The sequence below is a fragment of the Zeus faber genome, assembly GCF_960531495.2.
Source record: "Zeus faber genome assembly, chromosome: 11".
Classification (NCBI taxonomy): Eukaryota; Metazoa; Chordata; class Actinopteri; order Zeiformes; family Zeidae; genus Zeus; species Zeus faber.
In genome coordinates, this window is record NC_137205.1 from 13,791,865 (window position 1) to 13,816,716 (window position 24,852).

Here is a 24,852-nt window from a genome sequence, read left to right on the forward strand (position 1 = left end):
AGAATATATCTACTGACAAGCAAACACCTACAGGGGTAACATCAATTTACTTTGAAAAGAAACGCGTCCGGATAAAAGTGCTGCCCATTTTTCACGAAGAGCCGCGTGCAACGCCGGCTCACGTTCTGCCGTCTTTGGCAGGGTTAGGGTTAGGGTTAAAAACGAAGGTTAGGGCGAAAACAGGAAGCCGAACGGAACGTCGTCTGTACATTAAACACACATTACATTAGACGCCTGTACGTCGTCTGATCCTCCAGGTCCTTTATTTCTTGTCTCCCAGCCAACCCCCTTTGTCCTCTTCGGGGAATCCGTAGACCCTCATCATTTGTCACAGTCCCCCAAATGGCCTCTGCACCGTAAAAGCGAAGGCATTAAGGAAACATATATATAAACATATATAAACATATATATATTATATAAACATTTATATATATATATATATATATATATATATATATATATATATATATATATATATATTATTTTTTTATTTTTATTTTTTACTTCACCGAAGGACTATGGATCACTTTTAGTGCTTGAATAAAGGCTAAAGGCTTTCCCTGGTTCTGTGTTGGGTGTTGGTCCACACAAAGAGGTTCATGTGTATTTGGAGGAAGCATGTTTCAGCCGTAGTCCTACGTGGGGATACAGTCCGAAAATATGGCCTTTAGTGGTAAAATGAATTCAAGTGCCAAAGTGGATTCCTTTCATCGGTACGGCGGTTTGCTTGGTCCAAATATTACATTTCACAGTGTTTGTTGTCGTGGGTACTGTGTGTCTCTGGTCACTGCACATCAGTGTTTTATATTTGTATTCTAACCCTGACTCCCTGCCCACATCCGCCACAGAGAATGTGCTCGGGGAGGAGTCTCAGCTGTCGGAGCTGACCGGCCTGTTTGTGTTGAGGCCCGAGAGTGCCTCGGTCGTCAAAGGTCAGAAATCCAAGATAAATACAAAATGGCTTACCTCCCATAATGGAGTTGGAATATGTACGTGCAATCGTGTGTCCACGACAGGGAAGGATATCACCTTCGTGACCAAGGTGGACTCCTCCAAGCTCATCAGGAAACCCAACATGAAGTGGCTGAAGGGCAAGTGGCTCGACCTGGGCAGCAAGGCCGGGAAGCACTTGCAGTTCAAGGAAACCTACGACAGGAACACCAAAGTGTGTATGCGTGTGTTTCGTTAGGTGCCTCTTTTAGTAATAATACGACACAAATAGGGCTGACACAATCATCACATTTTTGTTGATTTGAATTGTCCTTGACAAATTATTGCAATTAACATTTGTCATGTTTGTTGAGTTCATGGCCCTCCGGCCCTCCTCTGGCCCTCCGGCCCAGAAACGCAGAAGACGAACAGTTTATTGTAGAGAGTTGGCCAGCTGGAATTAGCCAGGAGCAGATAGAACGTCATGACGTGGGCTCCTATCCTGAGTGTGTGTGGAGATGGGGGTTTTACCTGCTGCTCATGAGACAAACCAATGAGCAGCAGGTATGCAGCCACTCTGACCCAATCACCTTGATCCAGTGCGGCTGCTCAACCAGACCATCCCCACACCACAGTATCTATCTATCTATCTATCTATCTATCTAGCTATCTTGCTGCAACATTTCTAACATTGGCTCAAAATTTCCCATAAATTTGGATTATAGAATCAAATGAATTTTGAGATAACTGCAATCAGGCAATTATGCTTATGACGGCGTTTATACAATTGCGTCTATTAGTTTAAACAATGTGCGTTCGCCCGCCTACGTCTGTTCCATTACTTGCTGCTTGTCGAGTCCGAGCCGTAGCTTCCCTGATCCCGTCTCCTCTCCATCCGTCAGATCTACACCTACGAGATGAGCATCATCAAAGCGGTGGATGGCGACGCGGGCGGCTACCGCTGCGAGGTCACCTCCAAAGACAAATGCGACAGCTGCACGTTCGACGTCTCAGTGGAGGGTACGTAGCGGCGCGAGTTCCATCTCCGCCCCAGCCACCTTCCATTCGCCAGATCCGCCACCCCTTAAGTAAGCGGCTTTGGCAGCCAATACGTCCGGGGAGCGCGATACATATTAGGGTCATGCTATCCGGCGGAGCGGGGCAAGGCCGCCGCGTCGCTATTCCCGGGGAACAAATTAGCCCGGTGAGGCCAGACTCTCTCTCCCTTTTGTCTGATTTCAGCCGTACAAGAGGAGCAGCAGGCCAACATCCTGGAGGCGTTTAAGCGATCGTGAGTGTCGGCGCTATCGAGGGGTCTATTCAGCATGTCAGGCTTCACACTGGCGCCCATATGTTCTTCTGTAGGGCTGCGCCTCTGGGCATCTGTCAGTCTATGCCAGTATCTCGCCTGGTTGTCTGTCTATCCTTCACTCACATCTGACATTATACGACTGCCTGCCCTCTCTCTCTCTCTGTGTTGCCGTCTGTGTTTTTGCTTCACCTGAAGTCCCTCGTGGCTTTGTGCTCTTTGTGTTTCTTCTTTACGGGTTTTTTCAGGGACCCTTTCTGTTTGTTTTTTTTTTTTTTTTTTTTTTTTTGCGAGTGTTTCTCAGTTCTCCTCACTCTACTTCTCCTCATATATCGCTTTTTCCTGCTCTTTCTTTCGCCCTCCTTGTTTTGCCTGTCTGTCTGTCTCTTTCTTTCTGTTTTCTCTCGCTCTTTCTCTCGCACTCACGCCCCCCCTAAGTGCATGGTATCTATGTAGTTCTGCCAGTCTCCTACCAGTGTCTGTGCCTGTGTTTGTTCTCTGTTAACCCACATTCATGACTCCATATGTCTAAACCTTTCAGCCAACATGTTCAGAGCTTCAAATATAATTAACTTCCATGAACAAGAGGCATATTAAATGGCATAGGCATAGAATGGCATAGAAATATGATGCAAAAATGACAAATGCAAAATAATATCTGGTATTAGTTATTGGAATAACCCGCAACATCCTCTGCCAGACAAAGGTTTTACCACCAGTATGTGTGTTTTTTGAAAATACTAATGGGAGTGTTGTTACTTCAGACGTGGAACTCAATTAAAATTACTTAAAGTGGCAATCCATAAGATCATCTGTGATGGGTGGATTTCACGACAAGCCCAAGAATTCCAACTGCAATGTTTTTTTTTCCCCAACGTTCGGGTTTACCCTCATCTTCCCTCTAAGCCACTAGTTCTTTTCTCTTAAGTTTGTCTTTTGATCGGTTGATTTTCTCTTATGGTGGTGGGGGTATTTTCTCATCCAAGGGAGCTGTTCTTTTTGTGAATGTTCATCCATATTGATAGTTTACTGACCACAACAAGCTACGTTGCTTTATAAAATTCACCACGGCTGCCTTTCACTTCTTGTGTGTGACGGAACTCGCCACCGACAATGGAAACAACGTATAGAGGAGCAAATGCATAACACAAATACATTTAATGGCTGTTTCTTAAAAATTGCTGGTTAAGTCAAATAAATCAAATACGGGATTTTCCTTTTTTACGCAATAATCTTACGGATTACCACTTTAAACGCGAACATTTATTTTGTCAATCATTTATTTTCCCGTGCGTCAAACAGCTACTGCATTGAAAGGCCTTAACAATGTGATCCATTGTTACCGTAAAAACAAAGAGAACTAAACTATCAAGTCTCAACTGACCGTTGAGCCACAGCAGGAGCCACCAAAGCTGTGACTTTTAACGTCATAAATTCTGCACTTGTCTGAAACTCGGCCAGCGAAGTGACAGCGTTCTTCCACAGGAACTCCCTCAATGCGTTTCGGTGAGCATTCGGCGGACTGGGCGGCGGCTGGCGTCCCCGGCTAATGCGCAGGCATCACGGTTGTACTGTCCACACTTGTATAAGAAAGTTGTTCACAAGTTAATTAAAGACCGAGCCTCAGATATCACATCTCGGCCTCCGGACACGCCCGAATGGTCGGCTTGGTCCCAAAGAGGAGACAACAGAGAATGACCTATTTCGGAGATGAAAAAAAATACAGCTATTTGATAGAAAAAAGGGCTGGACAGTGCACAGAAAGGTCATAAAAAGGGGGGGATTTACGCCTCAATAAATAGCCAAACACAAGAGCGAGCTCAGTGGCATCACTGTTTGCTCCAAAAGCATTAGCCCGATCGACTGTTTACTGGGAAGTTGTGAGAGGAAATGGATGGAGGTATCGATCCTGAGGAAACCAGTTACAGCTGGACACACCCATAACGCCACCAAACACTTTCAAATGCATATCGTTGATTAAACAATCTGAGGGGTGGTCCCCGACAAAGGAAAAAAAAACGGAAGACCTGAAGACCCGTTCTCTTGGATCCGTCCGGCGATCCAGTTGAATGCAAAAAAGGAATAAACATTGTGGATGAACAGCATGAGTCAAAAGATATATACAATTCAATTAAAGATATGTACACAACAATCACAAGAAAAAAAGTTTACCTACAAATGACACTCCATTTGTAAGACAAATAACACAGGCTCAACAATTGTTTGTTTTTGAAGACGTGCCTTTCTCAACTCCACAAATATATTTTGGCATCTGAAATAATCAGGGTTCCCGCCCCCCCTCTTTAAAGTGAATAAATGTGTTGGGAATTCTGCTGTTAGTCAACATTAAAACTGATTAAGTCTCGCTTTCCAGCAAACCAACAGCAATCTGTGTAATGAAGTCGCGGTGACAAAATGAGTCGATTTACATGTCAACGCGGCGCTTACATCCAATGCGTGCAGAGCTGGCTGAAAGATTCTTATTCCATTGGTCAGGACATTGATGGAGAAGGGCAGAGTTTCCCTCCATCTTCAGATCCACCGGCTATGGAACTGCCCTTGGACAGGATAGATACAGTAGATAGTTGGATGGATTGATGGGTGGATGGATGGGTGGATGGATGGATGGATGGATGGATGGATGGATGGGTAGATGGATGGGTGGATGGATGGACGGATAGATAGGTAGGTAGGTAGATAGAAATCAATACAATACAAATATGGAAAAAGAAAATGGCAATACATGGGAAATCTGCCAATATAGACTAAACCTAATGATAAACAACAGATATAACCCCAAAAAAAACAATAAATAAAGAGACAAAAATGAATAATACCTGAAAAATGCGGATGGGATGATGAACAGAAATGATATTATAGGAAACACCTATCTAGAGCCCCGCCTTCCTCCATGGGGTGTTCTTGATGTATTTTGTCAGATACTCTCCATGTACTTCCCGTGACCTGTGAAAGACACAAAGTCCGCTTGCATCGCGCCGTCGTCTTTTACAGTTTCCCGGCGCCTTTGTGCGTCCTGCTATGTTCGCCTGATTTAAATGTGTCTGTCACTCGCATTCAGGGCCAAAGCGTGCCTTGTCTCGGCGCTTTGTGTTCTTTCACGTTCTCTCTCTCTCTCTCTCTCTCTCTCTCTCTCTCTCTCTCTCTCGCTCTCTCTCTCTCTCTCTCTCTCTCTCTCTCTGAGATGGAGCGAAAAAGGTTAAGCTTTAATGCACACGGCGAGCCCTCGCACTGTCGGCCCCCGCCAGGTCCTCGCTGCTTCTCTGGAAGCGTGTCTTGTAATTTCAGTCTATTTATAGAGCATCGCAACGTTTGGGATAAAGGGGGAGGAGGGGGGTGGTTTATAGCAATACGATAAAGCAACTGTTATCGTCTTGATTTTGTATTTTCTTATATACGTTTTCCTTGTTTTCGATGCCCTAGCTTTAATAGGGCACCCCGAACAGTGATATATATACAGTATATTTATATATATATATATATATATATGTATGGATCAGCAACACATCTTACTCAATCTTCCTTCCTTTCCCAGTGGAGAGGCAGGTGAGGACGCCGGTGATCTCGACTTCAGCGCTCTGCTCAAAAAAAGGTACATTTGACGTTATGTTTATATACATATATTGGCTCGTGGACGGTCAGTTTGGAACAAGGGCGGGAAATGATTTTTCATTGGCAGCCGTATGACAAATTGAGAATGCCCTTGAGGGCCAAGAAAATTCCTTCAGGTCCCAACCACGACATTAAGATGAGATTGACAAACATGCCGTTTTTGTCGAAAGCGACATACACAAGAGGCTAGAAACAATCAGAGCAGACGTCGACCGTTGGTGCAACGTCGAACTTATGTATGAGCACCTGTTTCTAAATTCAACCAAAGATCATAGATTATATTATTCAGTAGCTGTTATCACGTGCCTATAATGAAAAATCACAACAAATTTTGTGCAAATAAAGTTGGTCTATTCAATGCACTTAGTAAACTCACCCGTTAGCTTTCAACGAACTAGACGTTCTGGAAAACTGCCTGTGTATTTTAACAAGGGCATTGAACTTAAACAAGTGTGTTGACGTGCATTCAATCCATTCATTTGATGGAGTTTAGATGACAACAGATTGCTCTCTGTGATATGAAAGAGAAGTCCACAAAGTAGATGTTTAACTGTTCAAATGGAGCAAAAAAAAAGTCATTTGGTTTGAGTCCGCTCTGGAAGCTGAGCGACTCAAATATACACACACGCACACACGCGCACGCACGCACGCACACACACGCACACACACACACACACACACACACACACACACACACACACACACACACACACACACACACACACACACACACACACACACACAGGGGGAAGAAGGAGGAGGGCCCCAAGGAGGAAGTGGACGTGTGGGATATCCTGAAGGAGGCCAAGCCCTGCGACTACGAGAAGATCGCCTTTGAGTACGGCATCACCGACCTGCGCGGCATGTTGAAGAGGCTGAGGAAGATGAAGAAAGTGGAGCCCAAGAAGAGCGAGGGTGAGAGGGGGTGGTGGGGGTTGGGGGCGGGGGCGGGCGGGGGCTCAGGCTCTCCCGAAAGGCTGGGAAACTGGCAATGAAAACAGCCAACCCTTTAAAGCACCCAAGGGTGGGGGTTGATATCGCCGGAACGGACTGCTGGGGCACACCTCAGTGCTGGGTGCGGTGAAACTAACGGGAGGATCTTCTCTCTCCCCTCTTCTTACGACAGCCTTCCTCAGGAAGCTGGACCCCGCCTACTCCGTGGACAAGGGCAAGAGGATCCAGCTCAGCGTGGAGCTAGCCGACCCCAACGCTCAGGTCAAGTGGCTCAAGAACGGGCAGGAAATCAAACCGTCAGCCAAGTGAGCCGAGAAGCGCAATGCCATTTGAGTGTGTGTGTGTGTGTGTGTGTGTGTGTGTTCTGAGCTGTTCTGATCAACGCCTCGACCTGCCTAGTCATAATATCCACATTACTCATGATTGCTCCTCAAATATACCTTGTGTGTCAATGTCAGTATCACAGTGTGACCACAGTCACACCCAAAACGACGTCAAATTCTCGACATCTAAGTATTATCATAACATATTGTGACATCTGATTTCGCCCAGTCGTAGTGTGTGTGTGTGTGTATCCCATATACGGCGAAGTGTGTGCGCGTGCGTTATCCATCAGTCCTGTGAAGTTGTGTTTATTTTCTACTCCCTCTATACATATGTGAGTCACTGCCCACTGTCAATGGCTGAAAGCTGCCATTCATTACCTCCTCTCTCTCTCTCTCTCTCTCTCTCTCTCTCTCTCTCCCCCCTCTCTATTTACACGCCGCTCGCCCACCGTGCGGCAGGTACCTGTTTGAGAGCGTGGGCAACAAGCGGACTCTCACCATCAACAAGTGCAACCTGTCGGACGACGCCGAGTACGAGTGCGTGGTGGGAGAGGAGAAGAGCTTCACCGAGGTCTTTGTCAAAGGTGCGCGGCTCGAGCGTCTCTGCTCCGAGGAGGGAGGAGGGAGGAGGGAGGAGGGAGGAACCCCTTCCCTCTCCTTTCCTTATCTCCGTCCTCGTCCCCTTTGCGGGCCCCGCCGGCGTCATCCGTTTGTGTTTGCCGCCTTTTACGCTCCGCGGTGTCATGGTGTCGGCCTCGCTCATCTTTTTGCCGTGCGTGCGACTAACAGACCTTTTTGGTGTTTTCTTTAAAGTCATATATTATAGCTGCAGCGTGCGTGACTGGTGTTATTTTTAGGTCTGTTTCTGTGTGTGTGTGTGTGTGTGTGTGTGTGTGTGTGCGCGCCCTTTGTTTTTACTAGCTGCCCTGCTTGTTCATCATTCGCATAACTAATGTGATTACTGGTGGTTTTCCTGCTTTTGCGTTATCAGAGATAACCAAAGTAGCTCACACTACATCCCTGGATGAGTGTATTATGTTGCCCTTCCGACCACCCACACACAAACACAAGAACACACACATCTTGCGTTCCTTCCTATCGGCCCTACACGATAAACCCTTTGTTGCAGCAGAGGATTAGGACCGCATGGAAAAAATGTATTCGCGTTCAGAGATTCTTCAGAGAATTCCGAGTTTTCCAAACTTTCCGGGAATAAAAATATAAAATATTCTCACAGCATCTGATAATGAACCCGGAATGTTAATCTCAGAATCGTAATTTACGTCTTAGAATTGTGACTTTAATCTCAGATAATGGGATTAAAATGTTATGATTCTGAGAATAAACTCAGATTTCTGACTCTATTCCCAGAATTCTGACATAAAATCAGAAGCGTGAGAATTTTGCACGGCAATAATAGTCTTCATGTGGTCCTAACCCTCTTTCATCTTCAGTAGAGACAGCAGTCGTAGTGGGTGTAGCAGGCGGCTGTTCATCATAAGCTCAACCCGTATATATATGTATATATATATATATATTCGGGAGTCTCGGTATGCGCGCCAACCGTGTGTGATCGCAGCGGGGGGCGGGGGGCCTTGACTCAGCTCCTGGGTTTGTCAACCCCCGACTTCTGAGGGACGGAGGGGGCGAAGGGCAGAAGAGTGACGTCCCGCAAAACCTGACTCTCCGGCCTCTAATCACAAGGCGACGTCAATGCCAGCGTCCAATCGGAAAACGGCATACCGATGCACATTTCAGCAGTGATTCCGCCCCGGACTCCGAGGCCAGCCTGATGCACGGCCGCATGTATAACGGCAACGGTAGATTATTAAATCTTTCGCCGTTAAATCTCGAATCAATATCTGGGCTCCCTTTAGGCAAAAGATCGTTGAACAAATCCTTGTTCTCCTAGAATTGTCTGCACTCTGAGAGTCAACAAATAAGCCCTTTTGTTTGGGCCCGATGTTCGTCGTCTCACACCACAGACCTCAAGCTATAACACGGTGTGCCAGTGGGAACGTTCCTCTGGCGTTTGAGGGGACTGGGTTCTGACTAACGCCCGCTTGCCGTTTGATCCCAGAGCCCCCGGTGACCATCACCAAGCTGCTGGACGACGTGCACACAGTAGTGGGTGAGAGGGTGGAGTTTGAGGTGGAGGTGTCCGAGGAGGGAGCCAACGTCAAATGGTAAGGAGGGTCAACCCGCCTGAAGGTTTTATTTGATGCTACTTAGATAGGTGTCCACTGTTACAATTGGATTTGATTAGAGATTAGACTAGATGACATTTGATTACAAATACTTATATAAACTATATAATGTTATAGGATAAACATGTACTACACTACTACATTAGATCACAAATATATTCGATTATATGAAGTTAAATTAAATTATATTAGAGATCAGACTACATTAGATAAGATTACACATAAATTATATTACAGTATATTATGATAGATTATATATATGATATTGATGATATGATGTTATATTAGATTACATTAGATTCATTAAAATGAGGCTACGATAGGTTATACTAGATTAGATGAGATGAGATAAAATGAGATAGCATTTTATTAATCCCCAGATTACATTGTAGTGGCAGCACAAAAGTACAGAATCAAACCATAAAATATCACAAACAAGATGACATTTTTGTATTAAAGGATGGATCGAAAATAGAATAAAATAATGATCCAAACGTGTACAAACAATACTGTATACCGAACATCACCAACGTGAGACTGGGGATAACTGAGATTCACGTATTTCAATATATTATGACTGTTCAAGTTCATATTATTGCTAAATATCTCTGTGGATTAATAAGCAGACTAGCTCTTGGGAACCGTGGTTGGGGCTCTTGCACAGTGCAGGGGAGATTAAAAAGGCGAGGAAACACATCCAGATGTATCCAGGCGTTAACCTGGTTAATGCTGACGTACGCACATGGCCACGGGGTCTCGGGGGATTCCTGCTGATACATATGCAGGACGCAAACATGTCATTACGCAGAGCACTGATACAATTTTTTAAATTGCATCACGCTGAAATTATATTGCTTCATATATTGCGTTATATTGCATTGTATTTGCCGCTAACGACAATCCCCGTAACCCTTGCATAAAATTACAAAGTATTTGAATAAAAAATGTAAGACATTGATAAAGCGTTCGGCAGTGAGTTGAAAACATATTTTGATATATTCGTTGGTGACAAGGGATAAGAATGTCATGTTATCCTTAATGGGAATCTATGTGATGAAAACTATGTTTATGTATAGTTTAGTGACAAAACAATGTCAGCAACATATAGAGACCCATCTCTCTTGGGTCCTGAATGCAACGTAACTGAGCAGACACATCTGGACAGGAATAGATGGTGTGTGTGTGTGTGTGTGTGTGTGTGTGTGTGTGTGTGTGTGTGTGTGTGTGTGTGTGTGTGTGTGTGCCCGCGCACGTGCACACGCGTACGCACGTATTGGCGGCAAGGTGTTACTTCACTGTGACTCAAAATGATGTTCCTATAATGTTTGTGGAGCAGGATCAACTATTTTAATACCACGGGTCTCCGGGTTAACCGCCAGTCTGTCTTTTAAAAAAGCACAACACCACGATTCTATTTCAGTAATGATTTTACTCTCACCTTAAAGTCGAAATCTGCTAAACAGCTGACAGCTCCACAAAGCTAAAGATATCAGAGAGACACTTCCTCTGTGTGTTTCTACCTTTGCGTGTTTGTTTTTGTGTGTGTGTGTGTGTGTGTGTGTGTGTGTGTGTGTGTGTGTGTGTGTGTGTGTGTGTGTGTGTGTGTGTGTGCGTGCGTGCGTGTGTGTGTGTGTGTGCACGCTCTCCACTCCCCCAGGATGAAGGACGGGGTTGAGCTGACCAGGGAGATGGCGGGTTCAAAGTATCGCTTCAAGAAGGACGGCAAACGCCACATCTTGATCATTAACGAAGCCACCAAAGAGGACATCGGGATGTACCACGCCCTCACCAACGGCGGAGAGTCCAAAGCAGAGCTGGAGGTTGAAGGTAACCCCCGGCTCTACTTTGGACCAAAATAAAAAGTGCCAACAAAGTTAAATACCGGCAATTAAGGCTAACACACTGGCTTGTTGCTGCTCCTTGGTGCACTAGACGTTTGAGAGTTTTTCTGCCCCCAGCTGCCCTTAACTTATTACCTTACACATGCTGCAGTTCGATTACTTTATTTTCTATTGTGAAAACTGGCCCAACGCAGCATTTCCTAATAACTGCCCTTACTGCTTACTAATAGAATATAATAGAAAAGAAAACATAGGCCTTATACCTCTACCTTTTTGATGCCTTAGCTCGGGTATCTAACTTTTCATTGCACAATTCACCAAGTTTGAAATCCTTGTATGTCTCAATATACTTGGCTGTATAGTGAGAAATATTCATGCTGGCACTTGTGGTGGTTGTCGCAGTGTGGTAGCCAACTAAGCCATTTGGAGCTGGTTTATGGAGATTTATGATGGCACCGCCTGAGGTTCTCTCCTTATGCGTACTGTAGGGACGAGTGTGTGAAGTTGTTCGGCTAGACTGGGTGAGTGTATCACCAGGGATTTAACGTCAGATCCCGTGTGTTATTGTAGGAAGACTTGGATTGGATTTTCTAACATTTCCAAAATAAAAAACAAATCCACCTCAGACAATGGTGTCCTCTCTCTCTCTCTCTCTCTCTCTCTCTCTCTCTCTCTCTCTCTCTGTGTGTTTCAGAAAAGGAGCTGGAGGTGCTGCAGAGCATAGCCGACCTGACAGTGAAGGCGGCCGACCAGGCGGTGTTTAAGTGCGAGGTGTCGGACGACAAGGTGACGGGGAAGTGGTTCAAAGATGGCGTTGAGGTGCTGCCCGGCGACCGCATCAAAATGACGCACATCGGAAGGTACAACCTGGGATCCCCGAAGGTCCAGATCGCGGCAATAAGCATGTATAGCCAAGGCGGTTTTGGCCACACAAGGTAGAATATAATGCTTTTCATGCAACCACACTGGATGCCACCATGCTCGGGAGTGCGTTGCCAGGGTAACTATATTATGTATAATGGTGGGTTACAACGAGGGCTGTCTCCTTGGTAACATGTGGCAACATGTCCCCAGGACCCATAAGCTGACAATTGACGAAGTGAAGCCGGAGGATGCTGGGGATTATACATTTGTTCCTGACGGTTACGCACTTTCTCTCTCTGCCAAGCTCAACTTTCTGGGTGAGAGCGGGAGCAATGGTCAGACTAGACCGAGAAGTTTGGGAGTTTAAATAATGCCGATTCATATTCCCCGTCTTGTTTATCCTCAGAAATCAAGATTGACTACGTTCCCCGTCAAGGTAAGCGCCCGCTTTTTTCGGCAAAATACATTTTAATAAGCTTAAGGCACCGTGTGCACTAAACCGCCCTGGGTCGGCCCGCCCTGTGACAGCTTGCATTTTTCCCGTTTCCCTCCTCCTTCTCTTGTCACGTTGACAACCGCAGATCCTCCCAAAATCCACCTTGACACCAGCGGCACGAGCAGCAAGAACACCATCGTGGTGGTGGCGGGGAACAAACTCCGTCTTGACGTGGAGATCAGTGGAGAACCGGCTCCGACCGTGTGCTGGATGAAAGGGGACACTGTGAGGCTTCTTCGTCTTTCCGCCTGTCTATCCTTCTTTCTTTTCCTTCCTCTCTCTCTCGAACACACACACACACACACACACACACACACACATCCCTAATTGCCTCTTTGGTGGAGACCAACGGTATAGGACATTTTTAGCCATTAAATGTTGTCAAGTGGAAGCTGAGCTTGTGTGGGGGGAAAGGGTGATTCATCCGTTACTGTTGCCACTGGGGCAACCCAAATCTGCCCCCGCCTCATCCCGCCTCCCTCTCTCTCTGTCTCTTAGGTGATATCGGAGGCTGAGGGGAGGGTGCGGGTGGAGAACAGGAAGACCCTGTGCAGCTTTGTTATTGAGGGGGCGGAGAAAGTGGATGAGGGCAAGTACTCCATCACCGTGACCAACCCTGCTGGAGAGGACAAGGCCGAGCTCTTTGTCAAGATCGTGGGTCAGTGGCTCTTTGTTTCTTTTCCTCCTTCTCGCCGCTCATTCCCTTTGCATTCCGGGAGTCTGGTGTTTCCAGAATTGTCAAGACAAATAGTCACATGGTTTAATTTGTTATTCGGTATTTGCCCATCTAACTGAAATAACTAAGGCCAAAGCAAAGGCATCTTGTTCAAGAAGGGAGGTAAACCTACTGAAAGTCCGCCGGTTGGGGTTCGACTTCGATAATCACAGGGCTGGCTTTGTGTGTGTGAGCTGTAGTGGAAAAAACTGCATCTAACAATTAAACTGAAGAAGAGAAGTTCGAGAGAGTCGAGCTCTGAAGATATAAGACTTTATTATCACTTGCAAGAAGTGACAACAGAATCTGAGTTGGTTTGGCAAAGAACTGCCGAGCCGCTCATGGACTCCTCCTTTTAACCTCTTTCTGTTGGTCAAGAAAGTACATCTGTATACTCAATTAGGATCCCTTCCTTCCTCCTATACGGTCAATAGTGCAAAGAAGCCATTTGTCTGCATTCTTTGACATCAGTTACAACAACAAACCTCCCGACACTAGTCCAGGCCACATTTTATGAGGGGATGGTTGCATTCACACACCTTCCCATGTCACATGGCCCACAGTCAACAAAACACTTATTCATGTCTTTGCTGACCCCTGTCTCACACACACTTACTTCATTCATATAGCATATGGGCAAGATAACGAATGCTCTTTCTTATTTAATGGTAGAATATAATGAACATATTTCTTTTAAATGTACTAGTAAATTTCTCCCATAGAGCTTCATCGCATCCCAGGCCTTATCTCATTTTATTTGTGCTTTGAATCTTTCCAGATGTGCCCAACCCCCCGGAGAACGTCAAATGTACGTCAGTTGGCGAGGACTGTGCAGCGATCACATGGGACCCCCCCGCTTTTGATGGCGGAGTCCCTGTTAAAGGTACCGCCCCCTCCCCGAGCCCGTTTTCATTCCCACACATCCAACACACAAACACAGGCACCCGGACACACACGGAACATCTGATCTCTCTTACCCCCAGGAGAGTTTGATTGTGAATCCAGTTGCATTCCAATGTTTGCGCTCGCTTCTGAAAACGCAGGGGAGGCTATTTCTTAGAGGAGCTTTAAATGAGCCCTTCATCCCAGGTTACCTGATGGAGAGGAAGAAGGTCGGCTCGTCCAGGTGGACAAAGCTCAACTTTGACGTGTACGAGTCCACCACGTACGACGCCAAGAAGATGATCGAGGGTGTCCTGTACGAGATGAGGGTTTTTGCCGTCAATGGCATCGGCATCTCCCAGCCCAGCGCCAACTCCAAGCCCTTCATGCCCATCGGTGCGTCCATGGCCCCCATTATCGTAACGGTTAATTAACCAAGGGTTTCATTAGACAACGTCGACTTTGAGGCGACGCCCCCGCCCATCCGATTATGTATTAATTAGCCGTTTTGTCTCGCCCAGCCCCCACCAGCGAGCCCATCCGCCTCGTGGTGGAGGACGTCACGGACTCCACGTGCGCGCTGAAGTGGCGTCCGCCGGAGAGGATCGGCGCGGGGGGCATCGACGGCTACATCATAGAGTACTGCAAAGAGGGAGGTCAGTGCTCAGTCACGCAAAAAAAATAAACGATCGGTTTGACACTGATTTTGCATCCTAACTGCGTCATGTCTTCAGATCGTTTACTTGTTCCACTTGCTGATTCTTTTTCTTTCCTTCCTTTTCTCTGCTCATCACTGTCAGATGACCAGTGGGTGCAGGCAAACTCAGAGCCAATCGACAGGCACCAGTTCCGGGTGAAGGGTTTGCCGGTGGGAGAGAAGATGCTGTTCAGGGTGGTGTCCGTCAACATCGCCGGGCGCAGCCCACCGGCCACGATGTCCCAGGCCGTCACCATCAGGGAAATTATGGGTCAGAAAATGAAGCTTTTTAAATCTGTTCGTCCCAGTCATTATCGTCAGGCGTTGGAAGATATCGTCATGTGGTGTAAGTGCAGATGCATGCGTGCACTGCTGACTGTAGACGCGTGCCATAAACGTAATCTTGTGTGTGCAAACCCAAACGCCTCACTGCAAGCCTCAACCCCTCCAATGAAAGCTGCCTAAAGTTCTCTTTTTTAAATTCCTTTCTTTGATGTGCCGCCCCCTCCGCCCCATCAGAGCGGCCAAAGATCCGCTTGCCTCGCTCTCTCCGAACCAAGTTCATCAGGAAAGTGGGCGAGAAGATCAACCTGGTCATCCCCTTCCAGGTTAGAGCTTTTTGCGAGCTCCAGCGCTTTTTGCCTGCAGCTAATAATAGCACAAGCAAAACGGTCGCATCTCACGAGCGCCGTACGACGAGTTGAACGATTCCCGGCTTGTTTGCCTGGTGTTGAGCAGTTTCAACACAATTTCAACTCAAACTCAAGTTTGGATTGTTTGGGCGGTGAAACGGTTGTTTTAAACAGGGCTTTTATTGATCCCTGGAGCCGCTTGTCTTTCTCTTCCCTTTTCGCATCCATTTCATACGTCTGTCCAAATGCATCTGGAGGTCTTGGTGGGCTTTTAAAGGGACATACAGGTTTCAAATTGAACTTTAGTCTGTTAGCTGGTCAGCACACACATTATATAATATAATTACACATATATTATATAACCTGCATTTTCAACCTGCATTCACTTTGTTATATAAAATGCAACCTGAGACCATTTTCCTGAGATAGCTTTTCGATTTTTTTAATTGTTTAATTTGGGGTTTTGGAAACATTCTCATTCAACATGGTGTTACAAATTTACCTTAAATTTATCTCCTGGTCCTGCTGGCAACAATTTTTTATTTTTTTTTCCTTTTAATCAATGTTACTTCATTTTGCCCTATTTTGTATGTGTTAATTCCATTTGAAAAGGCGGAATTTGCCATTGAATTAACGTGGGCTAGTAAATGAGCCAAAACTAATTATGACAGCTGTAATCTTATCCTGTCTTCGTTGGTGTAGACTGTACACAGTTGTTTACTTACCTGTAACACCTGCAGTAAAAGAAAAGTCCAGTTGGAAATGACGACAGCCCCGATAACGATTCAATGTCTCCAAATCACCAATCACCATTTCGACTGGAAATCACCAAACAAAAAGACTGACTGGTCTTATGGGAAACAGAAAGGCGAGAACTAAATTGTCACCACTGTACCTGCAGGGGAAGCCCCGCCCGGTGGTGACCTGGCAGAAGGATGGCGTGCCCCTGGAGGACAACGCGGTGGGGATTCGAACCACCGACGTGGACACCATCCTCTTCATCCGCACGGCCGCCAGAGCCCACTCCGGAAAATACACCCTGTCCGTTCAAATCGAGAACATGTCGGATAGCGCTGACGTACACATTGAGATAGTAGGTCAGTTCCATTGCGATGCACCACCCGCCCGCCCACCCACCCACCCACCCAGCCACACACACATACATACGCACACACACACACACGCACACACACACACGTTCTGTCAATTTACATATGTTCCCCTTTGGGATTAAAGCACTTCACACAGCACACCACTACACACGGTAGTGTTGATAACAGGCTTGGAAGTGGGATGATGGCATGAGCCCAAATCTGTGACATGTCAGACTTTTTAATTTGATGATAATTCCTAATTTCATACTCCCGGGGATTGGTGACTCAAGGCAGTAAATCATCAAAGCGTCGCCTCTCCCCTCTCTCTCTCTCTCTCTCTCTCTCTCTTTCTCTCAATCTCTCTTTCTCTTCCTCAATCTCTCTCTCCCTCTCTGTCTCTTCCTCCCCTGTCTCTCCCTTTCTCTCCTAATCTCGGCTCCTGAAGCGCCACCGCGGCCCGCGGCTCATTCCTCCGGCTCTCGGAACGTTGTTCCAGGTCTTCGGGTCGCCGGGCGGATTATGCCACGTGGGTTTTTTTCCGCTGGGATTATTTACGTGGGAGTCCGGGATTAGTCCTGGATTTCGAGTTGGCGGCGCCGATGGCGGTGGTGGTGGTGGTGACGCGGGTGTTAGTGGTTGGGGTGGTGTGGGGTGGGGGTGATTGTGTCACTTCTCGAGCCGTGCGGAGGGGAGTTGAGGTGCTAATGGAAGGTCACGGCGGTGCCTCCGCCGGTGTCTCCCGAGCCGTCCTGTCGCGGTGTCAGAAAGAAGGATTAGCAGCGTGCACGCAGGTGGCGCACAGCGGAGCGCGGGAGAGCACCCAGAGCGACATCAACGACAAACACATTAAGATGCACTGTGCTGTACACAAGCCACAACAAAGCAGGATCGATGCATAGAGTGTGCTCTGCTGATGTAGGTATGCATCATGTGGGGAAGCAATCTGTCTATCTATCTATCTATCTATCTATCTATCTATCTATCTATCTATCTATCTATCTATCTTTGTTTTTTCAGTGCTCGGAGTGAGTTTTCTCCCCTCTGGATTCATTTCTCCAGACACGTTTTCCACTCCCCTCCCCGTCCTTCTCACTTGAACTATCTCATTTTCTCTTCCCTGATTGTCTAACCGGCCTGTCTTGTTCAGCCGCTCTCAAGCGGCAAGCGCCAACTCTATTTCACCCATCCTCATTCTCTGTACTCCCCCCCCCCCCCCCCCCTACCCCCTTTCCCCCTTCCCCGCCCAACCCCACCCACACTCCTCCTCCCCCTACTCCAGAGAAGCCCGGCCCACCGCTGGCCGTTATGGTCACGGATATCTGGGGTTTCAACGCCGCGCTGGATTGGAAGATCCCCAAGGACGATGGCAACTCCGAGATAACTGGCTACACCATCCAGAAGGCCGACATGAAGACCAAGGTGAGCCTTCCCCACCCACCCTGCCCTGCAGGGGGCGCACTGATCCGGGTCAGGGTCGCTCTGTGGGGCTCAAGGTCTCAGTGTCGACAGGTGAGCAAAAAGTCCATGTGGACCACGGGGAGCTGAGCCACCCGACAGGGGGATTGGATCAAGGACCCTATCTTCCTCTTAGCCTCTGGAAAGCTCGACAGCCCTTGCTCTCTCTCTCTCTCTATCTCTCTCGCTCTCTCTCACACTGGCCCTTCCTCTCTCTCTCTTTCTCTCTCTCTCATCCCATCCCATCTCTCTCTCTCTCTCATCAGGAATGGTTCACGGTCTTTGAGCACAACCGCAGGCCCAGCTGTACCGTGTCTGACCTGGTCATGGGGAATGAGTATTCCTTCCGCGTGTTCAGCGAAAACATCTGTGGTCTCAGCGACGAGGCCGGCATCAGCAAGAACACCGCCACGATCGGAAAAACAGGTGATGAAATCACCAGGGAATGTAACGCGATACACCGTGTCGCCCCCTCCGTGACTAAGCAGTATAATGCAAACCGAGTGTTTTTTATCATTCACTAGAGCAAAGTGATGGCGCGGCAGAATATGGGGAAGAAGTGACTTGTAATGGGATTAGAGGAATGTGGTGACAGAAAAAATGTTTGGTGTAAAAACACAGTGATCAGATTACATGTATTTGGGATTACATGAGATTAGACATTCGATTATGCAGGCAAAGTAGGAATAACTGCACTGCAAACCCAGATAAGCGGTTTACTTGACATATTGGGAACATGTTCCCTTTAAGTAATGTATTTTAGAGTAAAATGCACAGAAATTAGGTCAAATTTGGCCAAGTTAATCAAAAAATTGCTCCCTCCTCCACTCACCCCAGCCACTGGCCCACCCAAAAATAGACTAATAAACCAGTATAAAGGAGATGTAGGTAAGGTAAGAAAATGACAAAAATAAATAAATATAAAAAACAAAGCTATATAATTTAAATGAAAAAAATATGTTATGTTTTTTATTATATATATATATATATATATATATATATAGTTATTATAAAATGTAATTTAATTTAACTTTTAGTTATAAAGACTTTATTATACTCCTATCTCATATTTTGAAGAGACATATTTTGAAGAGACTCTTTCATCAAGTTATCAGCATCTTTTTTTCCCAGTCAACACCCAAAAATAGACAAATAAACCAGTATAAAGGAGATGTAGGTAAGGTAGGTAAGGTAAGAAAATGACAAAAATAAATACATGTAAAAAGAAAAGCTATATAATTTAAATGAAAAAAATATGTTGTGTTTTTTATTTTATATATATATATATATATATATATATATATATATATATATATATATAGAGAGAGAGAGAGAGAGAGAGAGAGAGTTATTATAAAATGTAATTTAATTTAACTTTTAGTTATAAAGACTTTATTATATTCCTATCTCATACTTTGAAGAGACATATTTTGAAGAGACTCTTTCATCAAGTTATCAGCATCTTTTTTTCCCAGTCAACAATTTATCTTCCTATAGCGTCATGTTGACTAATATAGTAAGTAAATACATAGAATTATTCATAATCATATTTTACTCCTATACCTACACCAATAACCTATCCTGTACATAAGATTGTATTCTGTATATTTAATATATTTCACTTAATTTCTTGTTTCGCTTTTTTCAGCTATTTGCATAAATTTGGCATATTATATTTTATTTGTTACTTTTATTTTTATTCGATTTTATTGTATTTTTATTATAATTGTTTTCTCAGACTGGTAACTTTTTTTATGGTCATCGTGTGTACATTCCATCAATAATCTGATAAATGATAAATTCCTAGTGTAAATGCACCTGGCAAAATAAAATCATTTTGATTCTGATTCTCATATCCCAATCCCATTTAAAACAGTAGAGAAATATTGACTTTAATTTAAAAAAATGCACAGGAATAAATTGCACAATAAATTACACAAATTCTTAGAATAAAAGAGACTTTCTAGACAACACATCTCTGTATACACTTGTATACACTACTGTCTATCACACACTATCAATGCAGTTCAGTGCATGGGAAATTAGCCAAATAACAGACATATATAGATACAGTTATAATTACAGGACCACTTTGCATTGTGGGAAATTTGGCCATTCATGCATCATTGGTGTGAATGCATCATGCAAACTGCAAATTTTGCCACTATTCCCTTGTGGCTGGCAGATGAAAAATCACACTCTGATAATGACATCTAGATAAATATTACAATTTGATCATTAATATTTACTCTCTGAAGTCGCAGTTGTCAACAGGATAAGTAAATCGCATTTTTGTCAACAGGATAAACAGTGTGTTCTTTAATATGTTAATATGTTTAATAACTTAATAATTTCTCGCTCATAGCATGTAGAGACAAGCAGAGAATACCTGGCAGAGGTGCAGATTCTAAACTTGATACAAATGACAGACGCATGCTGTGTGTAAACAGGTGACATGTCTGTGTCCCACAGAAAAAAACACCTTTTGATCGTTCCAAGTTTACGTATAACTATTTTTGTTGTCATAAAAGCAAACTCAAAAAAATCTGTCAAAAGTGCGCACTCCAAGGTTGTCGATAGAATTGTTAGATCTCTATTTTTGTGCCATATTTTTTGACTGCTGTCAAGTATTGATTTTTCTCGAATTGGCAAAATGATAAATCAGACTTGAGTCTGGGCTTAATAAGCGGTCCTATGCATTCGGGGTACGACAGAAAAATGAAACTACAGCAAAACAGCAAAAAAAAACAAAAAAAAAATACTTAATCGGGTTAATCCTATTTATCGTTGAGTCTACAGCATCAGACAGCCCCTATTTAGTGGACTTTCATAGTGATCACAATCTCAAAAAATGAACAATCATGATGAACACAACCTGGCAAAAGTGGATTTATTAGTAAATTATGATGAGTGGAGGACTGTAACTCTGTCATTTTCTCTCTCTCTCTCTCTAGGTTTGGAATTGAGCTCAAAACCCTTCAAAATGAAAGACATGAACAGCTCCCCTAAGTTCACGGCGCCCCTGGTGGATAGGTGTGTGGTCGTGGGCTACTCCGCCGCCATCAGCTGCGCAGTCCGCGGGAGCCCGAAGGTATTCACCGCCGTCACGGAGACCGGTGTCGTGTTCTGTTTGCGCGGGCGCCCCCTCCCGCAGGTTCGCTAGTGAGCGGAGCACTGACGTCTTGACAAGTCAAGAGTTTTTACGCGTCCGGAACGAGAGGTGGAGCGGAGGGATCTTTGAACGAGCTTTTTTTCTCTTCTCTTCTTTCTTTCTTTTTTTTTTTTTTTTGTCTTTCTTCGCATGAATCGGTAAAGATTTGTCAAGCTGAAGTGTTGACCCAGTTCCACCTCCCGTTTGTTCGTCCCCCCCCCCCCCCCACCGGCTCGGCCCTCCTGCGACTGCCTCCGCTTGTATTTATCCTTCCTTCCCATGCTGCTCGTCCCTGAGACGCCCCCTCTCTCTCTCTCTCTCTCTCTCTCTCTCTCTCTCTCTCTCTCTCTCTCGCTCTCGCTCGCTCTGTCAGCCCAAGATCATCTGGATGAAGAACAAGATGATCATCGGCGAGGACCCCAAGTTCCTCATGCAGAACAACCAGGGCGTGCTGACCCTCAACATCCGCAAGCCGAGCCTGTTCGACGGCGGCAAATACACCTGCAGGGCCGTCAACGACCTGGGGCAGGACGAGGTGGAGTGCAAGCTGGAGGTCCGAGGTACGCGGCTCCCAAAAAGCCTGCCCGTCCGTTTTGCGGCGAGGAAAACCCCGGCGCGCGGACAAACGGCCCCGCCCGTCCGCGTGGAATACGAATCGTTTCTTTGCATTTGTCACTTAAGAGTTTCCGCGCCGGGGATGAATCGTAGAACCGTGTTGTTGTTTTCTTTCTTGCCTTTTTTTTTTTTTTTTTTCTCGCCAAGGAATACGATATACTAGCCTTTCACGCTGATTTATTCCCCCCTCCCTCCCCCCTCCCTCTTCCCCCCTCTCCCCAGCGGTACAAGAGAAAGGAGAAGAGAAGAAATGAGCGACAGCATGAAACGGCCGAGGATACAGTCAAACACGAATAGTAATGGATTATGTATAACCGGATAGCCATGAATAAATATGATTAGAATAGAACACTGTTGAGGTTTTAAAGCAAGCCAACTCCTGCCACATCAGTGGCGGGAACATAAATTATTACAGAGAGCTGCCATCTTGTCGTGTGTTAATTGAGAGGAGCCATTGAGTCGTCCAGTAAAGCTCAACCTTACTGATGAAATCGTCCTATCTGTGAAGTGAACCTGCCAGGAAGCACCCTTATAAAACCGCCATTTGCTGATCATGTCTTCCTCCCAAGTGTGGTCTCTTGGTGTCCGGCTGATGTTTTTTTTTTTTGGTAGACGGGAGGATACATTTATGACAGCAAGGAAGAAAAAAAAATCAGCTGTTGGGGTTGGGGGCAAGGGTAGGGGTGGTGGTGGTGGTGGTGGTGGTGGTGGGGTGGGGTCGGCCCCGGAGAACATTTGGGTGACATCATGGAGCCACGAGGATTTAAGGGAGGCTCTCTCTCTCTCTCTCTCTCTCTCTCTCTCTCTCTCTCAGGCCCATGTCAAGGGCACCGGCTCGCTTGCTTCACAGCGCATTCACCCCACGCACACATAAAGGGCATTTTCGGTATTGACTCAGGCGATCTCTCCGTCTCCTTGCACATCACCGTAACCCGTCCGTCTGTCCGTCCGGGCTCTCTCTCTCTCTCTCTCTCTCTCTCTCTCTCTCTCTCTCTCTCTCTCTCTCTCTCTCTCTCTCTCGCTGCACATGCACCGGCATACTGCGCGGTGTGACCCGGGACTCCCGGGCCTCCGTCGATACATGGCTTACACACCCTCGCGCACATGCAAACACAAACACGGTCTCTCTCGGAATCAGGGTCTCATTAGCATCTCACACTAGAGACTAATTAATGCACCCATCAACACTGCCCTAATTAGCTCTCCCACGTCATTACTGAGCAAACGAATTACCGCTAATTTACACACCCGCAAAACAAACACAGCACCGTCTCTGCTGGGAGGGTCCGCCGCCGCCGCCGCCGCCGCCACCGCCACTCGGCTCGACTCGACTCGGCTCACGCACCAAATTAAAGCCCCGCCGATGTGCTGCGAACCCAAACCGAAGCCAGGGTTCCCCCGTGGGAAAACACCCCCCGACACACACACACACACACACACACACCTCACTCAAACTGACGGTGAAAAAACAGATCAACCTGAAGGCAAAGGTGACAGCGCCAGCTCCGACTGGATGGATGGTGTGAGGTTTAACTTACCTCACACACATATACTCTCACACACGCACACACGCACACACACACACACACACACACGGTGGGCTTCCTCTCCATGCGGGACATCTGGGAGGGGGGAAGAGGTGTATGTGTGTGTGTTGGGGGGGGGGGGGGGTGTCCCCTCCTTGTCCCTCGACTCTCCAGCAGAGGGGGTGAGAGCCCAGTACGACAGGGTCCACCCGCTGTCCATCCCTCCCTCCGTCCATCCCTCCATCCGTCCATCCCTCGGTCTGTCCATCCCTCCATCCGTCCACCGCGTGACGGTGAGTGGCAGGCTCCTCGCAGCGGGAAAAGTGTTCCCCGAAACAAAACAAAAAACAACCAAACCAGGCGGACGGCGCTTCAAACCTCTCCCCGCGTTTCGGGGGGGTGGGTGGAGTTGAAAGGGAGTGAGAGCACAGGAATGCCCAAATAAAGCGGAAGGGGAAAATCCTCCAGACACCTGAAAGTAGGTCACGGCTGGATGTTTGGTGAGCGCACTAGACCTGGGAGCCGGGACGGCGAAACCCCACGGAGAAGTAAATGATGCTGCGGGAGCGCGCGTGTTTTGCCGTCTGGAAGTGCGAAATGTGTTTTGCACTTGTCCTACTTAAGTTTTTTCGCACCCCACCCCCGAACGACGACGCGCGGGGAAAGACTGGTCGGCGTCGATCGACTGTATCCAGCTCGCGAGCCCACCTCAACTTCATTACCTTTCTGATCTTTCCGTAGTGATGTGCTGTTGCTAGGTGATTAAACTCCTGGTATCACATTATCCACAGGCCATAAGACACTACTTCAAGCGCACACACACACATGCACGCATGCACGCACGCACGCACAAACACACACACACACACACACACACACACACACATACAAGCACATAGCACAAACTTTCAGGGAGCTTTAAAAACAAGTTGGGGGAAAAAAAAATAATAGAGGGATTCACTGTTTTTTTCTCCCTCTCTGACACACCTTTAGGCTTTTTTTAAGTTTGTGATTTCTGAATGAATAATTGATGTGGAAACATAGCTCAAGGCGCCAGTATACTCACAACGAAACCAAGCTTTTTAGAGAGGAAAAAAAAAAAAGGGACGCATTTGGAGCAAGTAACGAACTAAAAGACTTATGTGTTCTGAGTTATGATGTCATTCGCCGGTTTGCGTTTCCACACATGGTCCAAAGATCAGCGACTTTCACTTCGGTGTTCCGACACCTGTGTTGGGGAACGTGCTGTGCTAGCTTCAGGCGGATGAAGTCAGGAAAAAATAAATAAAAAATCGAAAAGTAAAAAACCATACAATGCGCATCCGGGGCTGTTTCCTCAGCGACGTCAGAACAGGCGAGTTTTGCACTACGAGACGGAAGACGTCTTCCTCACCGGGGAGAGGCAGAGAGAGGATGCTCCAGACGGAGACCATAAAACCGAAACGGTACGATGGAGAGAACTGTCATCATGCAAATAATTATACATGAAATCCCAGACTTAAAGTTAAGTGGGGGGGGGGATTCTGGG

General features: G+C 46.3%; 1 protein-coding gene across 3 annotated transcripts in view; it reads left to right on the forward strand.

Moving 5' to 3' along the window:
* mybpc2a (myosin binding protein Ca) overlaps positions 1-22,352 on the forward strand; it is a 31,543-nt gene extending 9,191 nt beyond the window's left edge. For all 3 annotated transcript variants that reach the window (XM_080009848.1, XM_080009849.1, XM_080009850.1), the window contains 26 exons: positions 849-932; positions 1,017-1,165; positions 1,833-1,950; positions 2,173-2,221; positions 5,793-5,849; positions 6,615-6,784; positions 6,996-7,128; positions 7,609-7,733; positions 9,230-9,335; positions 11,014-11,183; positions 11,892-12,057; positions 12,272-12,378; positions 12,468-12,497; positions 12,643-12,782; positions 13,056-13,215; positions 14,051-14,155; positions 14,362-14,550; positions 14,676-14,810; positions 14,955-15,122; positions 15,371-15,459; positions 16,385-16,580; positions 17,857-17,996; positions 18,299-18,458; positions 20,987-21,123; positions 21,557-21,743; positions 22,021-22,352. In XM_080009848.1, the coding sequence (XP_079865974.1) occupies positions 849-932; positions 1,017-1,165; positions 1,833-1,950; positions 2,173-2,221; positions 5,793-5,849; positions 6,615-6,784; positions 6,996-7,128; positions 7,609-7,733; positions 9,230-9,335; positions 11,014-11,183; positions 11,892-12,057; positions 12,272-12,378; positions 12,468-12,497; positions 12,643-12,782; positions 13,056-13,215; positions 14,051-14,155; positions 14,362-14,550; positions 14,676-14,810; positions 14,955-15,122; positions 15,371-15,459; positions 16,385-16,580; positions 17,857-17,996; positions 18,299-18,458; positions 20,987-21,123; positions 21,557-21,743; positions 22,021-22,052 (3,302 nt within the window). In that variant the 3' untranslated portion in view covers positions 22,053-22,352. The remainder of the gene's footprint in view (positions 1-848; positions 933-1,016; positions 1,166-1,832; positions 1,951-2,172; positions 2,222-5,792; positions 5,850-6,614; positions 6,785-6,995; positions 7,129-7,608; positions 7,734-9,229; positions 9,336-11,013; positions 11,184-11,891; positions 12,058-12,271; positions 12,379-12,467; positions 12,498-12,642; positions 12,783-13,055; positions 13,216-14,050; positions 14,156-14,361; positions 14,551-14,675; positions 14,811-14,954; positions 15,123-15,370; positions 15,460-16,384; positions 16,581-17,856; positions 17,997-18,298; positions 18,459-20,986; positions 21,124-21,556; positions 21,744-22,020) is intronic.
* The last annotated feature ends 2,500 nt before the right edge of the window (positions 22,353-24,852 follow it).